Source organism: Lates calcarifer, linkage group LG15 (genome assembly GCF_001640805.2).
Source record: "Lates calcarifer isolate ASB-BC8 linkage group LG15, TLL_Latcal_v3, whole genome shotgun sequence".
Taxonomy (NCBI): domain Eukaryota; kingdom Metazoa; phylum Chordata; class Actinopteri; family Centropomidae; genus Lates; species Lates calcarifer.
The window spans coordinates 28,331,517-28,352,659 of record NC_066847.1 but is presented as its reverse complement, the minus strand read 5'-3'; the positions used below and the strand labels follow the sequence as shown (position 1 = coordinate 28,352,659).

General features: G+C 39.8%; 1 protein-coding gene across 1 annotated transcript in view; it reads right to left on the bottom strand.

Annotated features, from left to right (window-relative positions):
* LOC108887861 (zinc finger protein 236) overlaps positions 1–21,143 on the bottom strand; it is a 56,881-nt gene that overhangs the window by 12,908 nt on the left and 22,830 nt on the right. The window contains exons 14-26 of the mRNA XM_018683507.2: positions 20,727–20,959; positions 20,022–20,123; positions 16,064–16,206; positions 15,019–15,119; positions 11,613–11,764; positions 10,836–11,012; positions 10,159–10,459; positions 8,641–8,744; positions 7,358–7,801; positions 5,552–5,697; positions 2,956–3,187; positions 2,680–2,871; positions 1,627–1,785 (exon numbers count right to left, since the gene is read on the bottom strand). Coding sequence (XP_018539023.1) covers positions 1,627–1,785; positions 2,680–2,871; positions 2,956–3,187; positions 5,552–5,697; positions 7,358–7,801; positions 8,641–8,744; positions 10,159–10,459; positions 10,836–11,012; positions 11,613–11,764; positions 15,019–15,119; positions 16,064–16,206; positions 20,022–20,123; positions 20,727–20,959 — 2,486 coding nt within the window. The remainder of the gene's footprint in view (positions 1–1,626; positions 1,786–2,679; positions 2,872–2,955; positions 3,188–5,551; positions 5,698–7,357; positions 7,802–8,640; positions 8,745–10,158; positions 10,460–10,835; positions 11,013–11,612; positions 11,765–15,018; positions 15,120–16,063; positions 16,207–20,021; positions 20,124–20,726; positions 20,960–21,143) is intronic.

The following is a 21,143-nucleotide window of genomic DNA, read 5'->3' as shown; positions in this document are numbered from 1 at the left end:
GTCACTGATCTGATATTTAGTGTCAATGTTACACTGCAACCATTTTTACATTTCTGTGAGATGCTGCGCCAGGGCAAGGCTTATTCAACCTTGAAAGTTTATCTTGAAGCTATTTTAGTTTCTCACATACACTTTGATGACTCTGTAGTGAGGGCACACACCTTAGCATGCCATTTCATGAAAAGGGCATTGACTGAAAACTGTTTGAGCCTTTCCATTAATGTTGTAGTTTTATCCTGGGTTCTATCACTGGTGCTGGAGACCAGGGAAGCTCCTTTTGAACCATTAAAGGAATCTGAGCTAAAGCTGCTCTCCATCTGGTGTTATTCATGTTCCCTCATACACTAGCTAAAAATGTGAGTGAATCACATACACTCATTCATGGGTTATGTATCCTTTGCATTTTAAGTACCTCTAGATTACTACTGTTTCAGTGATCTCTACTTTTTCTCTGCACCTGTCATATCTCACGAGCAGAAAAGGCTTTGTGTTCGGTAACATTTATACAGAGAACTCAGTCCTTGTGTTAATGGACTGTTGTTTGTTGTTAAAACCAGCGAGAGGTGCGACCCGGCCTACACAGTGTCTGACTCTTTATATGTTGGGAATGACTGTGGTGGCTTACAGCGGATGGATGGCAATTTAATCTGTTCTGCTCAAGTGGGTTGTTGGGGTGATATTTGCACAACAGCCAGCTAGGCATCTTCCACTTTGCTACCATAGTTTTGCCTTTAAGTGGTGGCCTTGAATGAAGTGGTGTTACGAGTGAGTGGAGCAGGTCACTAAGACCGGTGTGATACAAGTCAAAGATGGCTTATGTGTGGATTTGTAAGACCCCTTAGAGTGGAGTTATGTCGGAAAAAGCTGACTGAAAGAGAGCAGTTGATTTATCTGTAACCATGAATACCATGAACCATGAATGACCATGTAATAGGAGGCTTTACAAACCTATCAGGTCTTAAAGGTCTTTTGATATATATATATATATATATATAAGAAGTACTCTCCAAGTTTGAGCAATTAAATTTCACTCCCCATTCTTTTCAATGAAGGAGGGAGTGAGAGGTTTTTGCTTACTGTCACAAAGTGATCCTATTTGTCTAGCAAACCTGAAAAAAAAAACAGTTAGACTGACCTCTCCTTCAGGAAGTATGTTTTGTATGTATCCTTATTTGTATGTAAATGCATACTAAAAGAACAGGAGGGATGCTGCATGACTGGCAGTGAAAAAAAAAAATAGAACAATAAAATGCATATTAGTTTTTATCAAAGATCTGATTAAAAAGTGTATAAGTTTCATCTGGTGAAGTACTATTGGTAGTGTGCTTGCCATAACTCCATTACTTCATCTAACTCCTGAAACCTGCTTTCTGCAACACTGTGTCAGTTAATTTGTCCCACCAGTTCAGATCTTGCTGTGCCATAATGATTTCAAGGTAACCGTGTTAAAGATGAGATCTGCACGGAGTGAGCAGTGTTTGATTCAGCTTTCTTTAGAAACCAAGGTTAAAACAGGCAGCTCACTGTCTAATTCAAAATCAGCTCTGCAAGATCATTCAAATATACTGTGTAAACTTTTCCTCTGAGCCCTCAGATACAAACACACATTTTTATACCAGTCCTCACCTGCCATTCCAGTGTTGGCGGGGCTCTGAGGTAGGAGGTGGTCATTGGTGATGGTCAAGGTTGCACTGGTGGGCTGGCTATTAAGTGGTGACGCCAGCCTGATGCTGCCGTTCATCTCGGCACCATTAGGGTTGCTATGCTGTGGGAGCAGATCCTGACCTGCAACAGCATAATCAAGAGACATTTTTAGTCCAGAATTCAAGAAAATGAATTATGGTTTTCATACTGATTCAAAATTCAAGGTCTTTTTGTTTTTTTCTGCCATTAGGGTAGGATAGGATGTAGAATATTTTGGTCCATTTGAAGAATAAAAGTGTTGTTCTGTATATCTCCCAGGGATGCTAAAAGACTTGGATGAAAGGAGAGAATGAAAATGACTTCAGACATTTTGCTTGGAATCCATGCACTGTGAGCTATCTTCACTTCTTTTCCACTTCCTCTAAAATCACTTAATTGCAGAAAAATAGCACTTAACAGAATGTCTTGGTGCAGTTTCAAGAGAAAGCAAAACAAAAATAAGGCTATAAACAAAAATAGTTCGCTATTGCCTTAGTCTAAAGGATCTGAATTACAATACAATAAATGCATCAGTATGCTGAGTGAAAGACTGAGGCTAAGTAACTCCCAGAGGAAATACTCTGACTGCTCCAGTCATGCAGACAGGAATAATCTATGCGACTCAAGGCTCAGAAAAAGGGACACAGCCAGAACTTTCCTCTACATGGTGGATACAGCCCATATCCCCAGCTGATATACGATGATGTGCATAAAAATGGATTGTGAGGAAGGTGTATCACTCATAACCCCTGATACTAAGGCTTTTAATCTTGATTTGTGAAGCAGCTTGGGTTTGTTTCTTTTTCTGCCTACAAGTGTGTTCGCCTGAGTGAGGAAATCAATAAATGTGTTACTGAACCTTGAGGGAATTTTTATTTCATCTGTTTGTTTGTTTGTGATTTTCTGTTTCTGCATTTGTGAAAAGACAAGGTCAGTGTATACCGTATGTAGTCATGTAATTGCATCTTATTTTGAGGCATATACAGTGGTCCATACCTGATATGGTCAGGGTGATCTCTTGAGGGTTTCCTGCTGCAGTGCTAGAACCAGCAGCTGAGGCCTGGGCCTGTACCTGGGCCAGGGCTTGCGTCAGGCTGGAGTTGTTGATGGTCAATGTGATCTCCTGACCGCTGCTGCCTCCAGCTACCAGCCCAGAGCTGCTCATGACGTGGCTTAGGTCCTGAGAACCTGCAGGATCCATGAGAAAGTATACATCAGTTATTCAGCCCATAACAGAGGGTGTCTAGTTAAATCTTTCTCCAGCAAACATACCTGCAGCATCTTGCTCGGAGAGGCCGGCCATTGTGACCTGTGCAGGTGTGATGGTGGAGGGCTGCAGGGCCAGGCTGGTCAGTGGGTGGATGACGACATTGGCGGACACTGAGGGGTCGGTGGTGGACATGAGCTGGCTGCTGGAGTGGGAGACGAGGCCAGTGTCAACGCTCAGGGGATGAGAGAGGAGACCGCCCTGCTGTAAGGTCTGCTGGAGGAGGGCATGGTCAATCTGGAACAGAAAGTAGTACTTCAGATGAAAGAGGAAGGCTGATGTTGAAAAGGAAAGATGAGAGTGATAAAAGCAAAGGCCTGAGGTTAGATTAAAAAAATGGGGGGAAATTCTGAATCATTCAGGAAAAATTCATCCACTGAAACTTTTTGACAAGTTAAATCCGTGAAGTTAGGTATATTTCAGGAATTTAGATGAAATAAACAACAAATCACATTTATCTTGCACATATGAACTCTATACAAACCTGTAATTTACAGTACTAAAGAGTTGTACCGTAACTAATAAAATAAATTAATAAAAATCATACAGGCTAACCATGAGACTGGCCCATTCCTACCCCTTGATGGAGGATAAATCCTAATATTCAAATTTCAGTTAATCATAAAAAACTGAATGGATCTGAACCCCAAAGTGCAGATCAGATATATCAAAAACAAATTTTTTATTAATTGCTTTTATAGCTGACTGAACAAATCTCATCATGGGCTCTCCATCCTCCAGCTCTGCTGAATCTTGTTCTGGTGCTCTTGTGGGAAAGTAGGCTGCTCATTTGGTTCAGTGTTGAGGTTTTCAAAGCCCCCCCCCCCCGGGACGAAATCCTGACTACTGCTCACCCACAACACCCCAATCAATTAGATAGAGAAGAGTGTCAACACTCCAGGAATATAATAACATGACATCCTGAGCCTTAATAATATCAAAGAAATGTTCAGAGTGCAATGTGCAATATTAATGGATTGTATCAAACCTATTATCATTCTTTGTGTTATTCAATATTGGAATTTTAGGAAGAACACTTCCAATCACTGGGAATGTACACAGGAAGTATGATGTTACCATTGATTCAGTGAGTAGTGCTGTGGACTACAACTAGGGCTCAGTTTATTTTAGCTAATATTTGTTAAGATTTTGGCAAACTGGCAAAAGTATGTCAAATTAGCAGTTCCTGTTTGCCATGTACCCATAGATATACAGATGGGATGTTCAACTTTTCTTTTTTCTAAGCAGATTTATGGACTTTTATTCTGACTGGAGATAATAATATCCTAAAAGTGAAGATACACTGAACCTAAAAGTATGTGCATCACATCTCTGTGTTCAGATTAGACTGAGTTATGACTCAGACAACAAGGAGTGTGGGTGAATCTACAGTGACTAATTCCATTGTTTTTGGAGTGCCAGCATGCACCTGTCCCTTTCACTTGTCTCTCCCTATGCACCTCCCTTCCCTTCATGTCTCCCACATTCCCCTGGGCAGGCATGTCTCACAGTTCTAAAACCTGTGGTTAAGTGCGTATACATTTACATGTCACATTATGGCAAAAGGAAAAAAAAAAAGAAACACCCAATGTACCAAGGCAGATCTAAGGCAACAAAATGCCTGGATGAACCATGACTCACTTATAGCTACAGAAATCCACCTAACCACATAATTCCTGTGCATTATTGAATGCATTAGAACAAACGTTATTATTTCTTAGTAATAAATTACAAATCGAGGCTGAGAGGGCTGTTATGTATTTATAGTTGTCTAAATAAAACATGGAAGTGAAATGCTCTTTTAAAAAACTACTTTACCAAAAATAACGCTAATCATGCATCACCACATCCAAAAGCCATTTTGCACTAACTAATCTGTTTAAGTAATTGAGTGAAATGGTGTGGATGAAATGATACACACCCATGGAATAATTATAAAGTCTGCTGCTTCAGCTATCCTCTGCTCAATTAAATGATAAAAAGGAAGAAATGACAGGAGGTAAGGCTAAGTGATATTATTAGGGAAATAGGCTACAGTCTTTACATTATTAAAACCTTTTAATAATGTATTGACTTAGAAAGCCTGCAAATAGCACTTAAAATTAAGCAATTACATTTGATTAATAAGTTACAGTGGTCTTTTATATTGTTTACAAATATCATATATAAATATATAAGCATTTAACCTAGAGAAAAGAAGTGGGCCGGGCTAAAAATGTTTTATCCAGCATAAACAGAAATGATGATTGAAATGAATTATGCTGTATGCTATACATAATACTAATATATGAGTAATATTAGGCATTAAAACATTATGCTATATAGTATGGGTCTCTACCCATGGCTCATGAGCTTGTACAGTATTACAACACTGCTCCAAACTAAAGTGGTGCTGATTTTTTTTTTAAATATTCATGCTAATTTTAGGTTGGTTTGTTGTTTGAGATTCATTCTCTAATATTCAAGAAACTAAGAACCAATGGGAGTCATGACCGACAGGAAAAAGCCCAAATTAATTAACCTTACTTTTTCAGCAATGTAAGATCAAGGTGATGACACACATGGATAATAACACAAAGCTCAATAGGCGGTGTGTGTAACCTGTAGTGTGATGTTGTTGATGTTGCTGGTATCGATGCCAGAGATCTGGACGTTGGGGCACACCAGGTTGGCAGGTGTCAACTGCAGGTGGATGCCATCCAGTGTGGTCAGGCCATCTGGGAGAGACACAGTCAGATCTCCTGCAGCTGCAAAAGACACACACACATTTAAATATTTCATAGTTTGTGCTAATGTTAGACTAATAAACCTTCCAGGCAGCAGAGGAGACAGAAGGTACTGTTTCTCCTGTGTCAACGTGTGTTTACATTTTATAAATAACCTCCTGTTCAGATCAAGCAGCTCGTCATCCCCCATACCTTTAAACATCAGACACTGATACTGCAAATGATAACCAGGTTACAGCAGGTAAAAAGTAAAGACTTTTATTAACAAAGGGCTTTGCCTGAAACTGTTGATTAAAAAAAAGAAAAAGGGAAATCACATGAGTGCATGAGATACATAATTTTATATCTCAAGCCAAAGGCCAGATGTGAAGGGAAGACATACAGCACTGGCTAGAATTCCGAGCTATCGAAACACCCCGATGGTTTCTGCTGAAGCAATATCCCTTAAGTAAGGGTGCTGACCATCTCATGAATAAGCATCACCAAAAGACAAAGAAACAACAAAGGGAATCTGGCAATGTATTCCATTTTTCCCTGGATGATGAAAGGAGAGGAGTTTTTACTCCTCACTGTGACCTGAGCACTTCACTCAAAAATACACAAAGAGAGAAAGTAAGCGAGGTGTAAAAAACAAAACAACATTGTGTGGTGGAGTGGTGAGCTTGAAGAAGAGAACAATGACTGGAAAACATTTTTGGCCATGTCTTCAACTGTCATGCTCCAGCAGTCGTGTGGAGAAAGTCATTTCATGGCTGCATAGGATAGCGCAACTTCAGTCAACATATTTACCATGTATGAATTGGGAGTGTTTTAGAGAAAGCAGTGCTGCTCCGTTAGACTCTTATTAAGCATTTTACTTATCAACATCCACCAAATTTTGTGACAGAGAAAGCGCAGCTCAGCAGCCCAAATTCGAAGAAGAGTGAGCCCATCTGAACATAAAACATCTTTTTCACCTCATTCTACATAAATGTTTTATATAAAAAAAGAACCATAATATAGATTTCTGAAAATCCTCTTTCTATGAAAAGGCTCAGTATCATAATTTTTTTTATAACATTCAATTAGCAAACCATTTTATCAGCACACACAGAGAAATGTTCAATGCTTGGCTGTTGAAGCATGAAACCCTGTTACAGAGGCCTAAAAGAGATACTTCTTCTTTGATGCTTGGATGATTTATCTGCCTCAAAAATGCAGCTAAGCGGCGTACAGACATCATACGTGAATGTTTGGCAGCTCTTAGGAGGATTCTTGGCGACCACATAAAGAGGGATTTGTCCTGAAAATGGTCAAATGGTATTTTGTGACAGCAAGCAGAAGGCAGCTTGCGGTGACAAAGCACCTTCCTCCTCCCGGCACGGGCCTTATCAGGGATTGTGATGTAATTCATCTTGTCCCGAGTAACAGCGTGGATGTTGCCAATTGAATACCAAGTGACTGACTGACGCTAGAAATGATGGTCCCTGCTGCGTTTCAGCTACACCCACAACCCATTAATCATCGGCCTGACACTACACCTAGAGTAAGCACCAAATGTCAATAAAATGTGTTGTTGGTGGGTCATCTGTAGCGTCCCACAGTGACTCTTTGGGATAATAAAAATTTTGTGCCTCAGATTTACAGTTTTTTTCCTCTGTGTGTTTCTTTGAGTGTGTGTGGACCCATCCGTAAATCCTACCTGACATGGAGGCTGGCAGGATGGCCTGTCCCACCAAACCTGGCTGCAGCAGATTCTGGTCAAACTGCCCTGTCAGGACTTGGTTGGCAGGGAGGTATATGTTGGGGTCGGAGTTGGGCGTTTGCAGCAGACCCACAGGTTGAAGAGCCTCTGAAGCGGCCGGCTGCTGCCCCTGGCCCACGGCAACAGCCTGCCCTGTCCCTGGGTCTTGACCCTGGCTGGTTTGACCAGCAGACGAGGCAGAGCGTTTGGACTTGCGGCTGTCGCTGTTTGCCCGGAAGTGGCACTGGATGTGGGTTTTGCGATGACCTGACGTTCTGAAGCGGAGTTCACAGAAAGGGCACTTGAAGGGCTTGGAGCCGGTATGAAGACGCATATGCACCTTTAAGCTGCCCTTTGTAGAGAAGGAGGTGTTGCACATGTGGCAGCTGAACAGTTTCTGACCTGCAGATAAGCAGAGTGTCAGGTGCAGTCAACCGAATATGACTTATAGCTCTATCTCTACTCCAGACTACCACCTACTACTACACCTGTCTCTGTGGTCAACATTCAACGTGTTCTCTCCTCTCTTTGTGTTTCATGGGTTATGTAAGCAGTGATGTAACTGTCCTGATTGTTGCAAATATAAAAACAGCTTTGAAATGACAAGGACAGCCCAAAGGAGTCTGCAATCAGGTCAAGAAGCTTTAAGTATTTATTTAACACTTTTATCTCTATAGTAGTTAACATAGCTTTATTGCGGTTGGGCTGGAAACTGTTATATAATGTCATATACATGTTACACAGAAGCAAAACACAGTCTGATTAAGTCCTGTTTAAGGGATGTTTCAACATTTTGGGAAATACTATTACTTGCTTTCTTGTTGAGAGTTAGATGAGGTCATTGATTGGGCTGGAGCCAGTTGGCTTTGCTTAGCAGAAACACTGGAAACAAGCCTGACTCTGTTAATTAATATTTTATATCTCATTTGTTTAATCTGAACATAAAACAAAGTATAAAAACAACACAATGTGATTTGTGCCAGGCTTTGTAACTTCCTGCAGTTTGACACGAAATCCCAACGTCTGTTTTCTGTATGGACTAAACTAACCGGCCACTGGAAGTAGCTTGACATTTACTCAACAGACATGAGTGTGGTATCAGACTTCCCAAAATGTCAAACTATTTTGTTTACGCAATATAAAATAAAGATTTCACAGTGTCTGGTTTTGATGTATCTCTTGTCTTTTTTCTACAGACAGGATTTAAATGAGCAATGGATTCTAATGATAAAAAAACTGACCTGTATGTGTCTTCACATGGCAGTCCAGGGTAGATTTCACTGTAAAACTCTTCCCACATTCATCACACTTGTAAGGTCTTTCTCCTGTATGGATCCTGATATGCCTAGACAATGAAGTAGATCGACACACAGGCAAATTTGAAAGAGCACAAAGACAGATTTAAGATGGGGAAAAAAATACCAGCAGATGAATGCAACTTAATTTTTTTTGCAGGAAAAAAATTTGAGATGAATTGAATTATGGAAACAGATGGCACTAGATACAGCCTCGCCTGTGTTAACTGGTTATCACCCAAGAGCACTCTTCCACTGCATGCCTTTACTTCCCGATGCTGTTGTTATATGAGCTTCCAAAAAACTGGAAATGCACTCTGACTGCAAATATTAAAACTTAAATAATAAATGCGGTTCACTGGTCCGTATCTGTGTTGTTTAGGGGAAGCAAAGTCAAAGCCAAGTTAAAAAAGGGAGCAGTTGGAACATTACTGGTCCAGCAATATGGATCTGGGTCTGAGAGTTTTATATTTATTTCTACCGCAAATTACAATGTTCTCACACCCTTTCAAAGCCACTCTCTGAATGTTTAAAAGAGATAATCAGAAAATGTGACCTTGTGCATTATTTACTAACTTCTGTCATTTTCGCAGTTTCCATTTTTAATTACGATGGCTGACACATAATTGTCTCTGTTAAGTGCGTGGGGAAATTGGACGACCCACTAACCTGAAATTTGTTTTCAGTAAATGTGTTTCATTAAAATGAGTACAGTACTGCTAGTCTAGCCACACTGGTGTGGGGGGAAAAAAGCTTAATTTAAAAAGTGGCTACATTTCTACTCCAACCTCTGTAGAAAACTGACCTCTGGCAAAGCGATGCACTGGCCAATCACATATATGCAACTGAGCATTCCTGGTGGATTACTTTGTAATGCAACTGCTGTATTTTTACTGTTCTCTAGACAAAATAAAAAATAGTGTGCACATAACACATAAGTTCATTCCTCCAACTGGACTTTCCATATAACATCTCACTGTCTCCCGATTACATGAAACAACATTCCCCCCACAAGTGCACCCCTCTTTAAAGCAATGCTTGACATCTTTTCTGAGACTAAAAAAAAGAGAGTAAAGGCCACAGGCTTCTCCTCAATTTATCATTTTAATTTTTATTAATCTCTATTAAATCCTCATGTGCTGATCACATTCTAAGAGGCATGCTGACAGACCAGAGACCAACACTGGGTCGACAGTGAGCCACTACCCAACAGATCCCTTGCTAATTTGATATTATCTTAGGTTTCCTGGCTGACATTCCACTCATCATGTTCACAATTTAATCAAAGTTTTATCTTGATTAAAAGTCTCTTTTTTCTGTGAGAAGTTTTTTTACATTTATAATCATAAGCTAGTACCTTCATCTGTCAGAGGGGGTGACTGCTGACAATTCCTGCTTTTAGTGACATTTTAACTGTGTTCAATTGAACTCTGGCACTGCTATACATCACATTGATCTTGTTACCTGACAAGGTCACTGGGCTTTTTGAAGCTCTTGGGGCAGTAATTGCAACAGTTTGCAAACTTGGGTTCTGTCTCGAGCTCCACGGCCTTGTCTTTGATCTCGCTGATCCGATCCCTCTCAGCTGCTGACTGGGCGAGGATCCGCTCCGACACGGAAGCCTCCTCGCCGGGATCTTTCGCCAGCTCAGCTGCCTGCTCCTCTGTGAAAGTGATGATTTCCAAACCCCTCCTCTTGGATAACTTCTGCTCGCCTTCCTCTTCTTCATCCTCTTCCTCAACATCTTGACTATCCAGACCTATAACTGGGAAAACAGAGGTGTACTGCCAGTGTTTGGCTTATATTTCATGGTAGGAATCTCAAACTGAGGCAAAGATGCACCCAAACTTTTTTTACTTTTTTAACTTGAGGAAAAATATGCACTTGTCAGAACAGCAGGGAGTCACTTCCACACACACAGCATTACTTGAAACCTTAATTCAAAGCAGACAAAAATCAATCTGTTCCATGTCGATCAGCTACATGCAGGTTGCCCTGTTTGCTGTCCTTCTCATATTCCTAATTATTTCTATTAATAATTCCTATTCCTAATAATCTTGTTTATATAAAACTAAATTGTAATAACGCAATGTCTAACTGTCATGTAATCATACATTCAAATGATTTCTAAGCGTCCTTACTTTGATCCTCCACAGCATGCTCCTTCTTCATATGCTTTTTACACAGCAGGCTGGTCCTGAAGCTCTCATCACACATAGAGCATTTGAAAGATTTGATGTGGATGATCATGTGGCGGTTCAGGCTTCCATTGGTGGTGAATGAGGCGTCGCAAACATTACACTTAAAGGGCTTCACTCCTGTTAGTGAGAGAGGAGAGAGGCAGGTCTCAGGAAGTTGTATATATAGCTATATATATAATATATAGCTTTTATAGCTAATTTCCCTAAAGAGTACCTAAAAAACAAACTTAAATATTAATGTAGCATTGTCTGCATCTACTTTTTTTAGTTTTTTAAACACTTATAAAAATGACAAAGCCTACAATATCAAGACTGACAACTGTGTTTAAGACATTTAAACATTTTGTAAAAACTTAATTTTGCTCATGATTAATTTTTTTCCTATATAGGGATATTCTCTTTTTTTCCACTGTCTCACAGCTCACAGGAATGGATGATTATGAATTTCATCACGTTTCAATGAAAACTTTTTAATTTGTGATTGTGATGTGAATGAAATGCAGGACCAGGCTTTGGAAGATAAGGTAATCCATTTTTTTAATCAGAGAGGAATTTAATTTATTTTTTACTTATTCCAATTTAAACACAAAGAAATATGATATATTTAATCGTGCTCATGACCTTTAAAGGCTTTCAGTGTGGACAATCTAATCAATTTAGTAAGACACTAGGCTAGTGTCTACAGCACCTGTAGACACTAGCCTAGAGTGAGCTCACCTGTATGTGTGTTGAGGTGGGACTTCAGCACTCCGGCTGACACAAAGGAGCGTCCACAGAGTTGACACCTGAATGGTTTCTCCCCAGTGTGGGAGCGCACATGCTGCTTCAGATGGCTCGACTTTTTGAAGCCTTTGTTACACCATGAGCACCTGAAGAGGGAAAAAGCAAACCAGTGGCTGATGTTTACTACTCTGAAATGCCAAAAAAATTATTTGATGCTGAACTGTAACATGCTGCAGCAAACTGGGCTGATGGTGGATGGCTTATTCAAACAAAACTGCATTCTCTGCAGATTATGTAGAAGCTTCTGGATAAAAAGGTGCTGAACTAAAACCCTTAAGAGAATGCTAAATAAATTTGAAAATGTGCATAGCAAACAGACCTCATCATGAGCACCGTCAAAAACCAAGTGAAGTAACTTAATGCCACTTCCCTAATACCATTCAGCAGAAATGATACACTGTTTACTGACAGCCAAGTGTCTACTGTTCCCAGAGCAGCTGGCAGGTGAAATAAAGGTTTTGTTTGTTCATTTGCTGCATGAACAGGTACTGTATGGGCAACTGTTAATTATACTGTGTGATATTCAGAAACATTTTGAATGTACACTCATATCATGGCAAGTTGGTGAGGATAGTTGCAACTTTTGTACTGATAAAAATATAAACATAACATAAATATAAAGTAAAACATGGAGATAACATTACAACTTAAAAACAAAACATTTTGGCTTCACAGGGTGCTATTCACTGCATTGTTTCGTGGTTGGACACAGCAACTTCCTGGAGTTATCTTTAGGTTGCCAGGCAAAATAACAACTTTTAAAACCACAAACATGTCACTTTGATGTTAATGATGTTTGATTTTTTGATGTTTAATTTATTATTATTTTTTTTTAAATAAACTATACCTTTATATTATTGATCTGCAGAGATGCTGGTGTACAGAATGATTTATTTTTGGACAATACCGGGCTAATCATTTTCTCCTGTTCCCACGCTTTGCTCTAAGCTAACCAGCTGCTGGCATTATGCTCATATTTAGCACACAGACATGGGACTGGTATTAATCTTCTTATTTAAATCATTGGCGACTAGCCAAATAAGCACATCTCCCAAAATGTCACATCATTCCTCCTGGTGCTATTCTGAAGGCAAAAGGTGATCAAACCAGATACTTAGATTCTCTCTGTTTACTGCACCTGCTATGATGTTAACTGCTTAACAAAAAAAAATTCATGGCATTATTGATATCTGAAAAAATACTCCTTTTACAGTACTTTTCTCCAAGTGCCTAAAACTTTTTCAGTTCTGTAAATCTGCTTTCTCTCCTCATGAGGTCAAAGACTTGAGAGCCTGTAAATCAGGACTGAATACGTTAGCAAACACTGAGCAACTAGCTCATAAAATAATAATATCAGAGCAAGTTATTTGGTATTTTTCTCAGTGATGGCAGCTCACAGTATTTTAACAGAGATTGACAGGCTGTGAGCTGCTTCTATCTGAGTGATGAAGCTGCTGCCGTGAAACCGTCATCATGTATCTCACAGCCTGAGTCAGATCAAAGAAACACACTCTATTCTGTATTTGTCAGTGTTGGTATATGTGTTTCTTTTCTGTCTACACTAAAGTTTTTTTGAAAAAGTTTCTGTGAGGCACAAGTGCCTCCATGACTACTGTCCATCGTCACAACATGTGCATTAATATTAAAATGACGTCAGGGATGGAGACATAAGGTGAAAAGACGTTAAACAAAGTATTCTCTGCTCTTCTCAAAGCTTCCATCTTGAGCGGTAAATCCTGACTAGCATGGAAATATCCAACTATAGCTGATGCAGGTATAGGGTTTTTTTTTTCTTGTTTGATCAGATCAATCCCCCTAAGAGAATTTAAATAAGTTCATTAAAAAGATGCACGTGGCTTACTTCTGCTTTGCACATCCTGTCTCCAAGGTAGCGACATACTGAAAAGCTTTTGCTCAGTCTGATGTATAGATGGGGAGGTGATTACAACACATTGAGGAGATGCCTGAAATAAGTGAGTAAACATGAATGTATCTCTGAGGCCCGTCTCTAAATGGTTCGCATTATCTGGGGGAAAATTTGAAATGAAAGATACTGATAACAAAGATAGGTAAAGTAATAAAAGGCAGTCACTGTGAATGCTGTAAACAATGCCTTCTATTTCCCCAGGCTCAGTCTTTATGATGGTGTGTATCATTTAAACCCTGAAAAAAGATTTGTTTGGATATTATAGATCACAAACGTGCAATGCAAACAGTGCACTGTGGGAAAACTATAAGTCGGCCAACTGACAAAGAACAAAATTACTCAGTCCCAAAGAGTAGTAGTCAGAGAGAGATTATCAAAATACTATGAAAATGTCAGTACAAAACCTCTGTCAATGCCAGTGAAAGTCTCTAATTTGGCCTAACTTGGCCAACTGAAACCACAGAGCTCTCATTAGCCCTTTGAGACATACTATGACAAACCAGTGCCAATAATATAGAAAAGAGGGGCTTTAGTCAAGAGGGTGAACATGAGAAAAGACAAAGAGGAGACTAAGGGCTTGTGTCGATATAGCAATTGTTCTCAATGAGGAGAGAGTGTGTGCAGCCGCCTGGAGGAAAATGCTACACGGACACACAACCTAACAGAAGTTCCCGTCCTGAGATGAGTGAACATGTCAGGCACACAACCATCCCTGCAGCACCATGGCTCATCAGGTCTGAGTGCTGCAGTGCAATCAAACCTGAATGGTAAAATGAATAGACAGAGGCCACTCCTGAGTTAGCTGAACAGAGTTTGCCAAACTGCTCTAAAAGTACTTTGAGAGGAGATTTTCTGGTTTGATGAGGCCAAAATTGAACTCTTTGGCCTGAATGCCAAGTGCTTTGGTAGAATCGCGTGGTAAATACCACATCTATAGCTGAGGGCGGTTGTGGCAGCATGCAGACGGGTAGAGGCTTGATGATTGGTGAGAATTGAAGGGGCAGTGAGCTGAGTGTAAACAACATCAAATTGGGTGAAGATTCACTTTTCAGTACAACTTGAATCACTCAGCCAAGACAACAGGGGCAGTTTTGGGAAAGTCACTGGATGTCCTTGAACGCCCCAGCCAAATGCTGGACTGGATACTGAATGAAAATTGGCAAAGAGGTTTAAGGATCACAGTTAACTAATATCCTCCATGTATTCTGACAGTTTTGAGAGGAACTGTACAGGAGAAATCATAAATTTGCTTTGAGAAGTGTAGGTGAGTATAGATGGTAGACTTGAAGCTGCAATTACCACTACTAGTGCTTTTACAAAAGGTTTTTACAAAGGTGAAGAGATGTGAGCACTTTCTGAAGCCACTCATACAAGCACGGACTAACACGTGTGTACAGACAGATAGACACAAACCTGTAGGCTCTCTTGGTGTTGTCCTCACTGCTGTCCTGATAGTCCTGTGTCTCAGTCAGCTGAAGCTCACTCTGACTGCTCTGCTGGAGAAGGCCGTTTGTCTGTATAAACAAGGACAAATTAACGTCACTTTATATTTATATTATTTAATACAGACAGAAACACATTTACATGGAAATTATTATTCTTACAAGTTTGAGCCAGATATCTCTTTGAAGGAATAGATTGACACTTTGTTATGAGAAGATCAATTCAACTTTTATGTGTACAATATGTTTGAAGCTAGAGCCAGGAGCTTAGCATAAAAACTCCTGGGGACAAGTGGAACAAGGGGAAACATCTGGCCTGGCTCTCAAGATGTTCAGACACTTCTAGACCTCACTTATTAACAACGTATATCCAATTTGTTTAATCCATACTCAAGACAGAAATGTCAAAAAAAGTCGACACTTTGTGGAATTATGCAAAGTTACATGCCATAACCACCTCTTGATGAACAGCAGTTTGCCCACCTTCTTCCAGTCTCATCAAATTAAACTATGTTTCTGTCCATATATAGTACTGAAAGTAGTAATACCATTTTACAGGACCTTTCATTTTTAAGAGGTGCTAGAAAGGGTATGTTTAAACATTTCAAGCAAGCTTCAAGCATTTGTGCTAAGCTAACCACCTCCTGCCTCAGCTCCATAGTTTATCTATCAACCTCCAAAAAAAAAAACAAGAGGCTACCCAGTGTCCTACATAATATTGATACAGTATATTCCACTGCATTGTACTTTCATTATAATTCCAAGAGGATCAATTCTTGTTCCCTCAATATGCAAATCTATGCAGCTACTTGCTCCAAAATTTAATCCAATTATCTTCTCTCTAAGAGGGAGCCTGTGTTACAAGTTCTAGACAAAATGATGAATCCACTGGACTCAAATCAGTCTTAAATATCTTTACTAAAAATTACTCTGTAAATATGCTGAAAAGAAAATTAAGATCTGAGTAGTGAAAGGCCCGGTGAATGGATGTAAGGGCTAAGCGGTCCAGGACTCACCACTTCAGCACTGGGGACATGGAGCAGATTCGGGGGATGATAGCTGGAGGACAGTGCCTGAGACTCCAGGGTGCTGGAATCCTGCAGCTGCTGGACGGTGGAGAACTGGGACTGACTGTAGCTCGTTTCAGCGATGGTGAAGCCTGGAGGGAACCAGCAGAGAATACTCAGTCTCTTGAGTTACTGACCAGATTTATGAGAATTAGCAGATGGCAATAGTGGGTCAATGCAGAATTTAAAAAAAACAAAACATACCCAGGTTATGACATTGATAATTACACATGAATGCTCAGTCAGATAATGCAGTTTTGGAAACAAAGGAAAAAACTTCAAATAAAAATGCTGATGCTGGCCAAAGGTGAACTTAAAGTAGCAGATTATTATTATTATTATTAAAGTAGATGTGCAACTCTGCACAAATCTTTCTCTCAGCAAATACAATAATTGGAAGCTATGAAACCATTTATGCGTTTATTCAGCTTCAGCACAATACAGCAAAATAACAGGCAGACACTTGGCTTGCCAGCAGGGAGGGTGAGTTTTGTTGATTTTCAATTACTGAACTTTGAGAACAATCATTCATTGAAACTGTTGACTGCTGACACTAATTCCTGACCAGGACTGGGATAGTCTTGCATCTGTTATTGCGAAATCAGTGTACAAGTCTGTGAAAGCACCAAAGTGTGAATTTAATGTGAATATAATACCATATTCCATTAATAAATGGACAGAGAGAAATGCAGTGATAGGAGAGCAGCTGGCTGCTGCCTCAGTGCGACTCCCTATATACACACAAAGTAATGTATTAATGCATCATTTGCTGATGGTATGATCATTAGAGAGCTGATGCAGGTGCTACATTTAACAGTTGCAAGTTATTGGGGAGAGTATCTGGATATTTGTTCCATCTGTTCCTTCTCAAGTTAATAAAAAGAAACAGTTGTCTGCTTGTTGTGTATTGTAACAGCATGCATTCATGATTCATTAATTTATTAGAGACTGTTTGGGAGGAAATAACCAGAGGGAGAGATCAGACCATACTTCAGTTTGAAGTTCATCTCGTTTGGTGTTTAATCTCTAAAAAGTGTGTTGAATGTCTGTAGGTATACATCAGTACAGAAAGAACTGTGGGGAAATTACAGTAGCTCTTCTAACATAATGTCCAAAGTTTAGAGGTTTAGAAGTAGTTGGACAATTACACATTAAGTCAAACAAAGTCTTTAACCCAAAGACATCAGCAGAGGTTTTGTATCTTCCCTGGTGATGCTCTCACAGGCCTTCACTGCAGCCATCTTCAGCTCTTGCTTGTCTTTATTCTGGTCTCCAGCAAGCGGATGCAGCTCAGTGAGATTGAGACCAGTTGATTGACTCGCCTGTTGAGGATATTCTACCTCTTCACTGTGAAAGGCTCTATGGTTGCTTTGGCTGAATCTGAGCACACAGAATGCTCCCTGCATCCACCCTGTTGCTTCCATCAGCAGTGAACTCATCAGTAAACACCACTGTGTGTGCTAGTTCCATTGTCAGCCACACAGACCCAAACCATAACAAAACTATCATGTTTGACAGATGAGCGGTATACTCTGGGTTATGAGCTGTTCCTTTTTTTTCTCCATACTTTCTCCTTTCCAGCATTTTGAAGTTGATTTTTCTTCAGTTCATAAAACTTTTCAGAACTCTACCAGGGGTTTCCTTTTCTTGTGGTGAATCCTTTGGGGTTATGGTCATGAAGTCTCCTCTTGATGGTTGCCAAGGAAACAGGTCTGCCTACATCCTGGAGAGCGTTCTTGACTGGCTGTGCAGTCATTTAGTCTTCACAATGTAAATGATTTTCCACTTATCCACAAGACTTGTGCTCCTCAATCTACAAGGTCATTTGCTGTTTTCTCATTTTCTTGTGTGTTTCTGCTTTTTTAGACTGTAGCCAGATTAGTGCTTTTTTTGAGCCTCATTATCTTCTTCACTCGGATGGCCGCCTCTTTACTTCTCATATCAAGAGACAACTTCTGCTCAGTCTAAATGGCACATCTTAACTCTCAGCCACATGGGAGCTCTTTTGTTGAAACAACACACAGTTGCCAAGTGTCCAATTACTTTTGAAGCCTTGCGATTTGGGCACCATGTGTTATATACACACCAGTCAGCCACAACATTAAAACTGGCAACTGATTTTAATGTTGTGGCTGAATGATGTATAGGGTTATAGCTCCCACACAGATTTTTCCATGCTGGAATATACCCACTCAAATGAAAGCAAAGCCATGATATTTTAATGTAACATCCACATCTGTAACTATGTATTCTTTTTGCCTTTGTTAACCAGAAAAGTTTTTTCATATCTATTGCCAGTTTTTAGTGGTCATCTTTTTTGGTGCATCACTTATGTTTTGTATCTTGCATTATGTTGTCTACTCTGAACTGTCTGACTCTTGTATCTTTTGTTATTTTTTTATTGTGCATAGCCGACCAAATGAGTTTCCCCTCTGGGCATTAATAACATTATTCACCTAAAGGCTCATTTATGGAATGAGAATGCTAAAACTATCTTTTGAAATTCTGTGTTTTCATATAAATGTAACTGAAAGGCTGTTTCTCTATCATTGAACTTTTCAAATTTGTATTTAACTACTCAAAGCAATGATTTCAGAGGCTTTGAAATTATGCCCAGATCTGAGGATTCCAAAAAATTAAAGGAACTACTGTATAATCCATAAAGGAAAACAGTCCAAAGCTTCTAAGATTTATAATGTTGGGTGCAGTGTGGCAGTGTGGGTGCTCGGTATTCATTCAGTCTGTGGCAGTTCAGGAGCCACTTAATTTGCTGCAGAGCCAGCATGTGAACCTCAAACAAAGCACAACATGTGCACCTGTGAACTTGAAGCTGTAGCAATTTCCCATATGAGACCCTGAGATGAATGAGATGACTTCTGTGAGCAAACACTGTGAGCTACAAATAACAACACAACACAGGGTTTCCCTCAGAAGCCCCTGAGGATTGGTGTCATAAACTTTAGGACTACAGCCAAACAATAATGCTTTAATGCTTTCTGGGTTACAATATGATTAGATGCTAAAGAGTCCTCTTTCCCAGACACATGAGGTCTGTACCCTTTAAAATTTGATGACACCCAAGGCCATATGGTCTCACCCCTAAAATGATGATAAAATGGATACAGAGCCTCCTGAGAGAATGGAAAAGGTAGATCTGCCTGACAGATGTTTGCTGTCAGTTTGCTATGCTGCCTGCAGCAGCTGCCCAAAGTCTTCTGTTGTGACAACACTGAATCCAGACTGGCAACAGCAGTCAGTTGGCATGATGGGAACTTGGTGAGTTAGCTTGTGGGAGTAAAGAAGCAGCCATATGTCTGAGAGAACTACACTGCCTTAGGAGTTACAAAGTGGAGAGGGAAGAATGGAGACAAAGAGATACAAGACACTCTCAGATGGTAGCTGTAATATGACCAATTAACTGTTCTGTTTGTGGTAGGATTTGTACTAAATCTGACACAACCAACTACTGCTTTCTTCTTAGTGCAACTGCAACTGCAATTATTTTTACTCCATCATTATTCTATAATTAGTATTTTTGTTTGATTGATTTCTTCTTAAAGCTAATCTAAAGTCAGAGATTTCATTACTTATGTGGTAGCTTGAGGCCAATATTTGCACACTGTGTAATCAAGTAACTCTTACAGAAGAAAACACTGCAGAGTAATTACTGGAAGTATAAATGAGTTGCTCCAGCTCATTGCATATAGGAAGAAAATATATGTTCTGCACAATGACAGAGGATATAGATTACACAGACATTCTACTTCTTTGTTATACAGAAAACACATAGTCAGTAGCATATTCCCATATTTTACAGACATAATATTTTGAAATAACAAATATCCAGAATGAACAAGCCTCCATGAGTGAAGTCAGTGATATAGAAAGTGTCTCTGTGTGTTTGTACCTTGTGTTAGAGCTTGCTGGTCAAAGGCAGGCTGAGGAAGAGCTGGTGTCTCAAACTGGCTGATATTCTGGGGCAAAGCATGTTGGGTAGTCACATATGAGTCTGTCAACACAGAGAGAGAGATTCGATTGACCCCTGCTTTAAATTTTAACACTGTACTTCCTTTGTATGCACAGTAAACTTCAGTCTATAAACCATTAAAATGTCATCAAAAATAGATAGCTGAGGTCAGGACTACTGAACCTGACTACAAGACATCCATTTTAAAACTGGGGCAGTTTGGTGCTTTAGAAAAGCCAGCGCTGTATCAGCAACAAAAGGTTCATTATGAATATTAGAGATTTTTAAGAGTAAACAGTTTTGCAGAAAGTGCAATAAATGAATTGATCTGTTTGTATTTAAAGGACAGAAATTGTTTTCAGTGACTAGAGTGCCATCCCACATATAGGTTAGACAGTAATCCATGGAATGCTGAAGCTCTGGCAGAGGTCACATGTTTAGCCATATTTAGGTCAAAGTACAGTATAACTATTGCAAACATGTCATAATAGAAGAAGCTGATGATGTCAGGAGAGGTTTCTAAGAGCATTTGTGTCACTACAAATTGGACATACTGTGCATCCTGTCTCATAACAGCTTTAATAAAAAAAAAAAAAAAAATATGAAAATTTAATTTCAGCTCAGGTCAAGTCAAGCTGTTCCTACCTTCTCCTTGCACCAATGGTTGATCACTCAGGGGCGCCTCCAGTGTCACCTGCTGACCTCCATTCACAACCTCTGTCTGGCCCAGTCCCAGCATGCTTTGTTGCTCTGCTGAAGTGGCAGGTGGTTGCTGGAGAGAGTCGCCCTCTATTTCCACCTGCATATCGTGGGCCACAGAGCCTGTTCCTAGTGGGTCTTCTGCTGAGTGGGGCTGAAGCTGCTGGGCCAGTTCATACCTGATTTGGTGGAACATGACAGGGAAAACCTTTGATCTAGAATACTGATAATTTGATACATGAGTGTTTTTATTTTTATTTTAACGTGTTACTATATTTTTATAGAAATGCATATTTTCTTCCTCGTCTGTATGTGACTTCTCTGTGTCTGCACATCTACTCTACACACAAACACACTGATAAA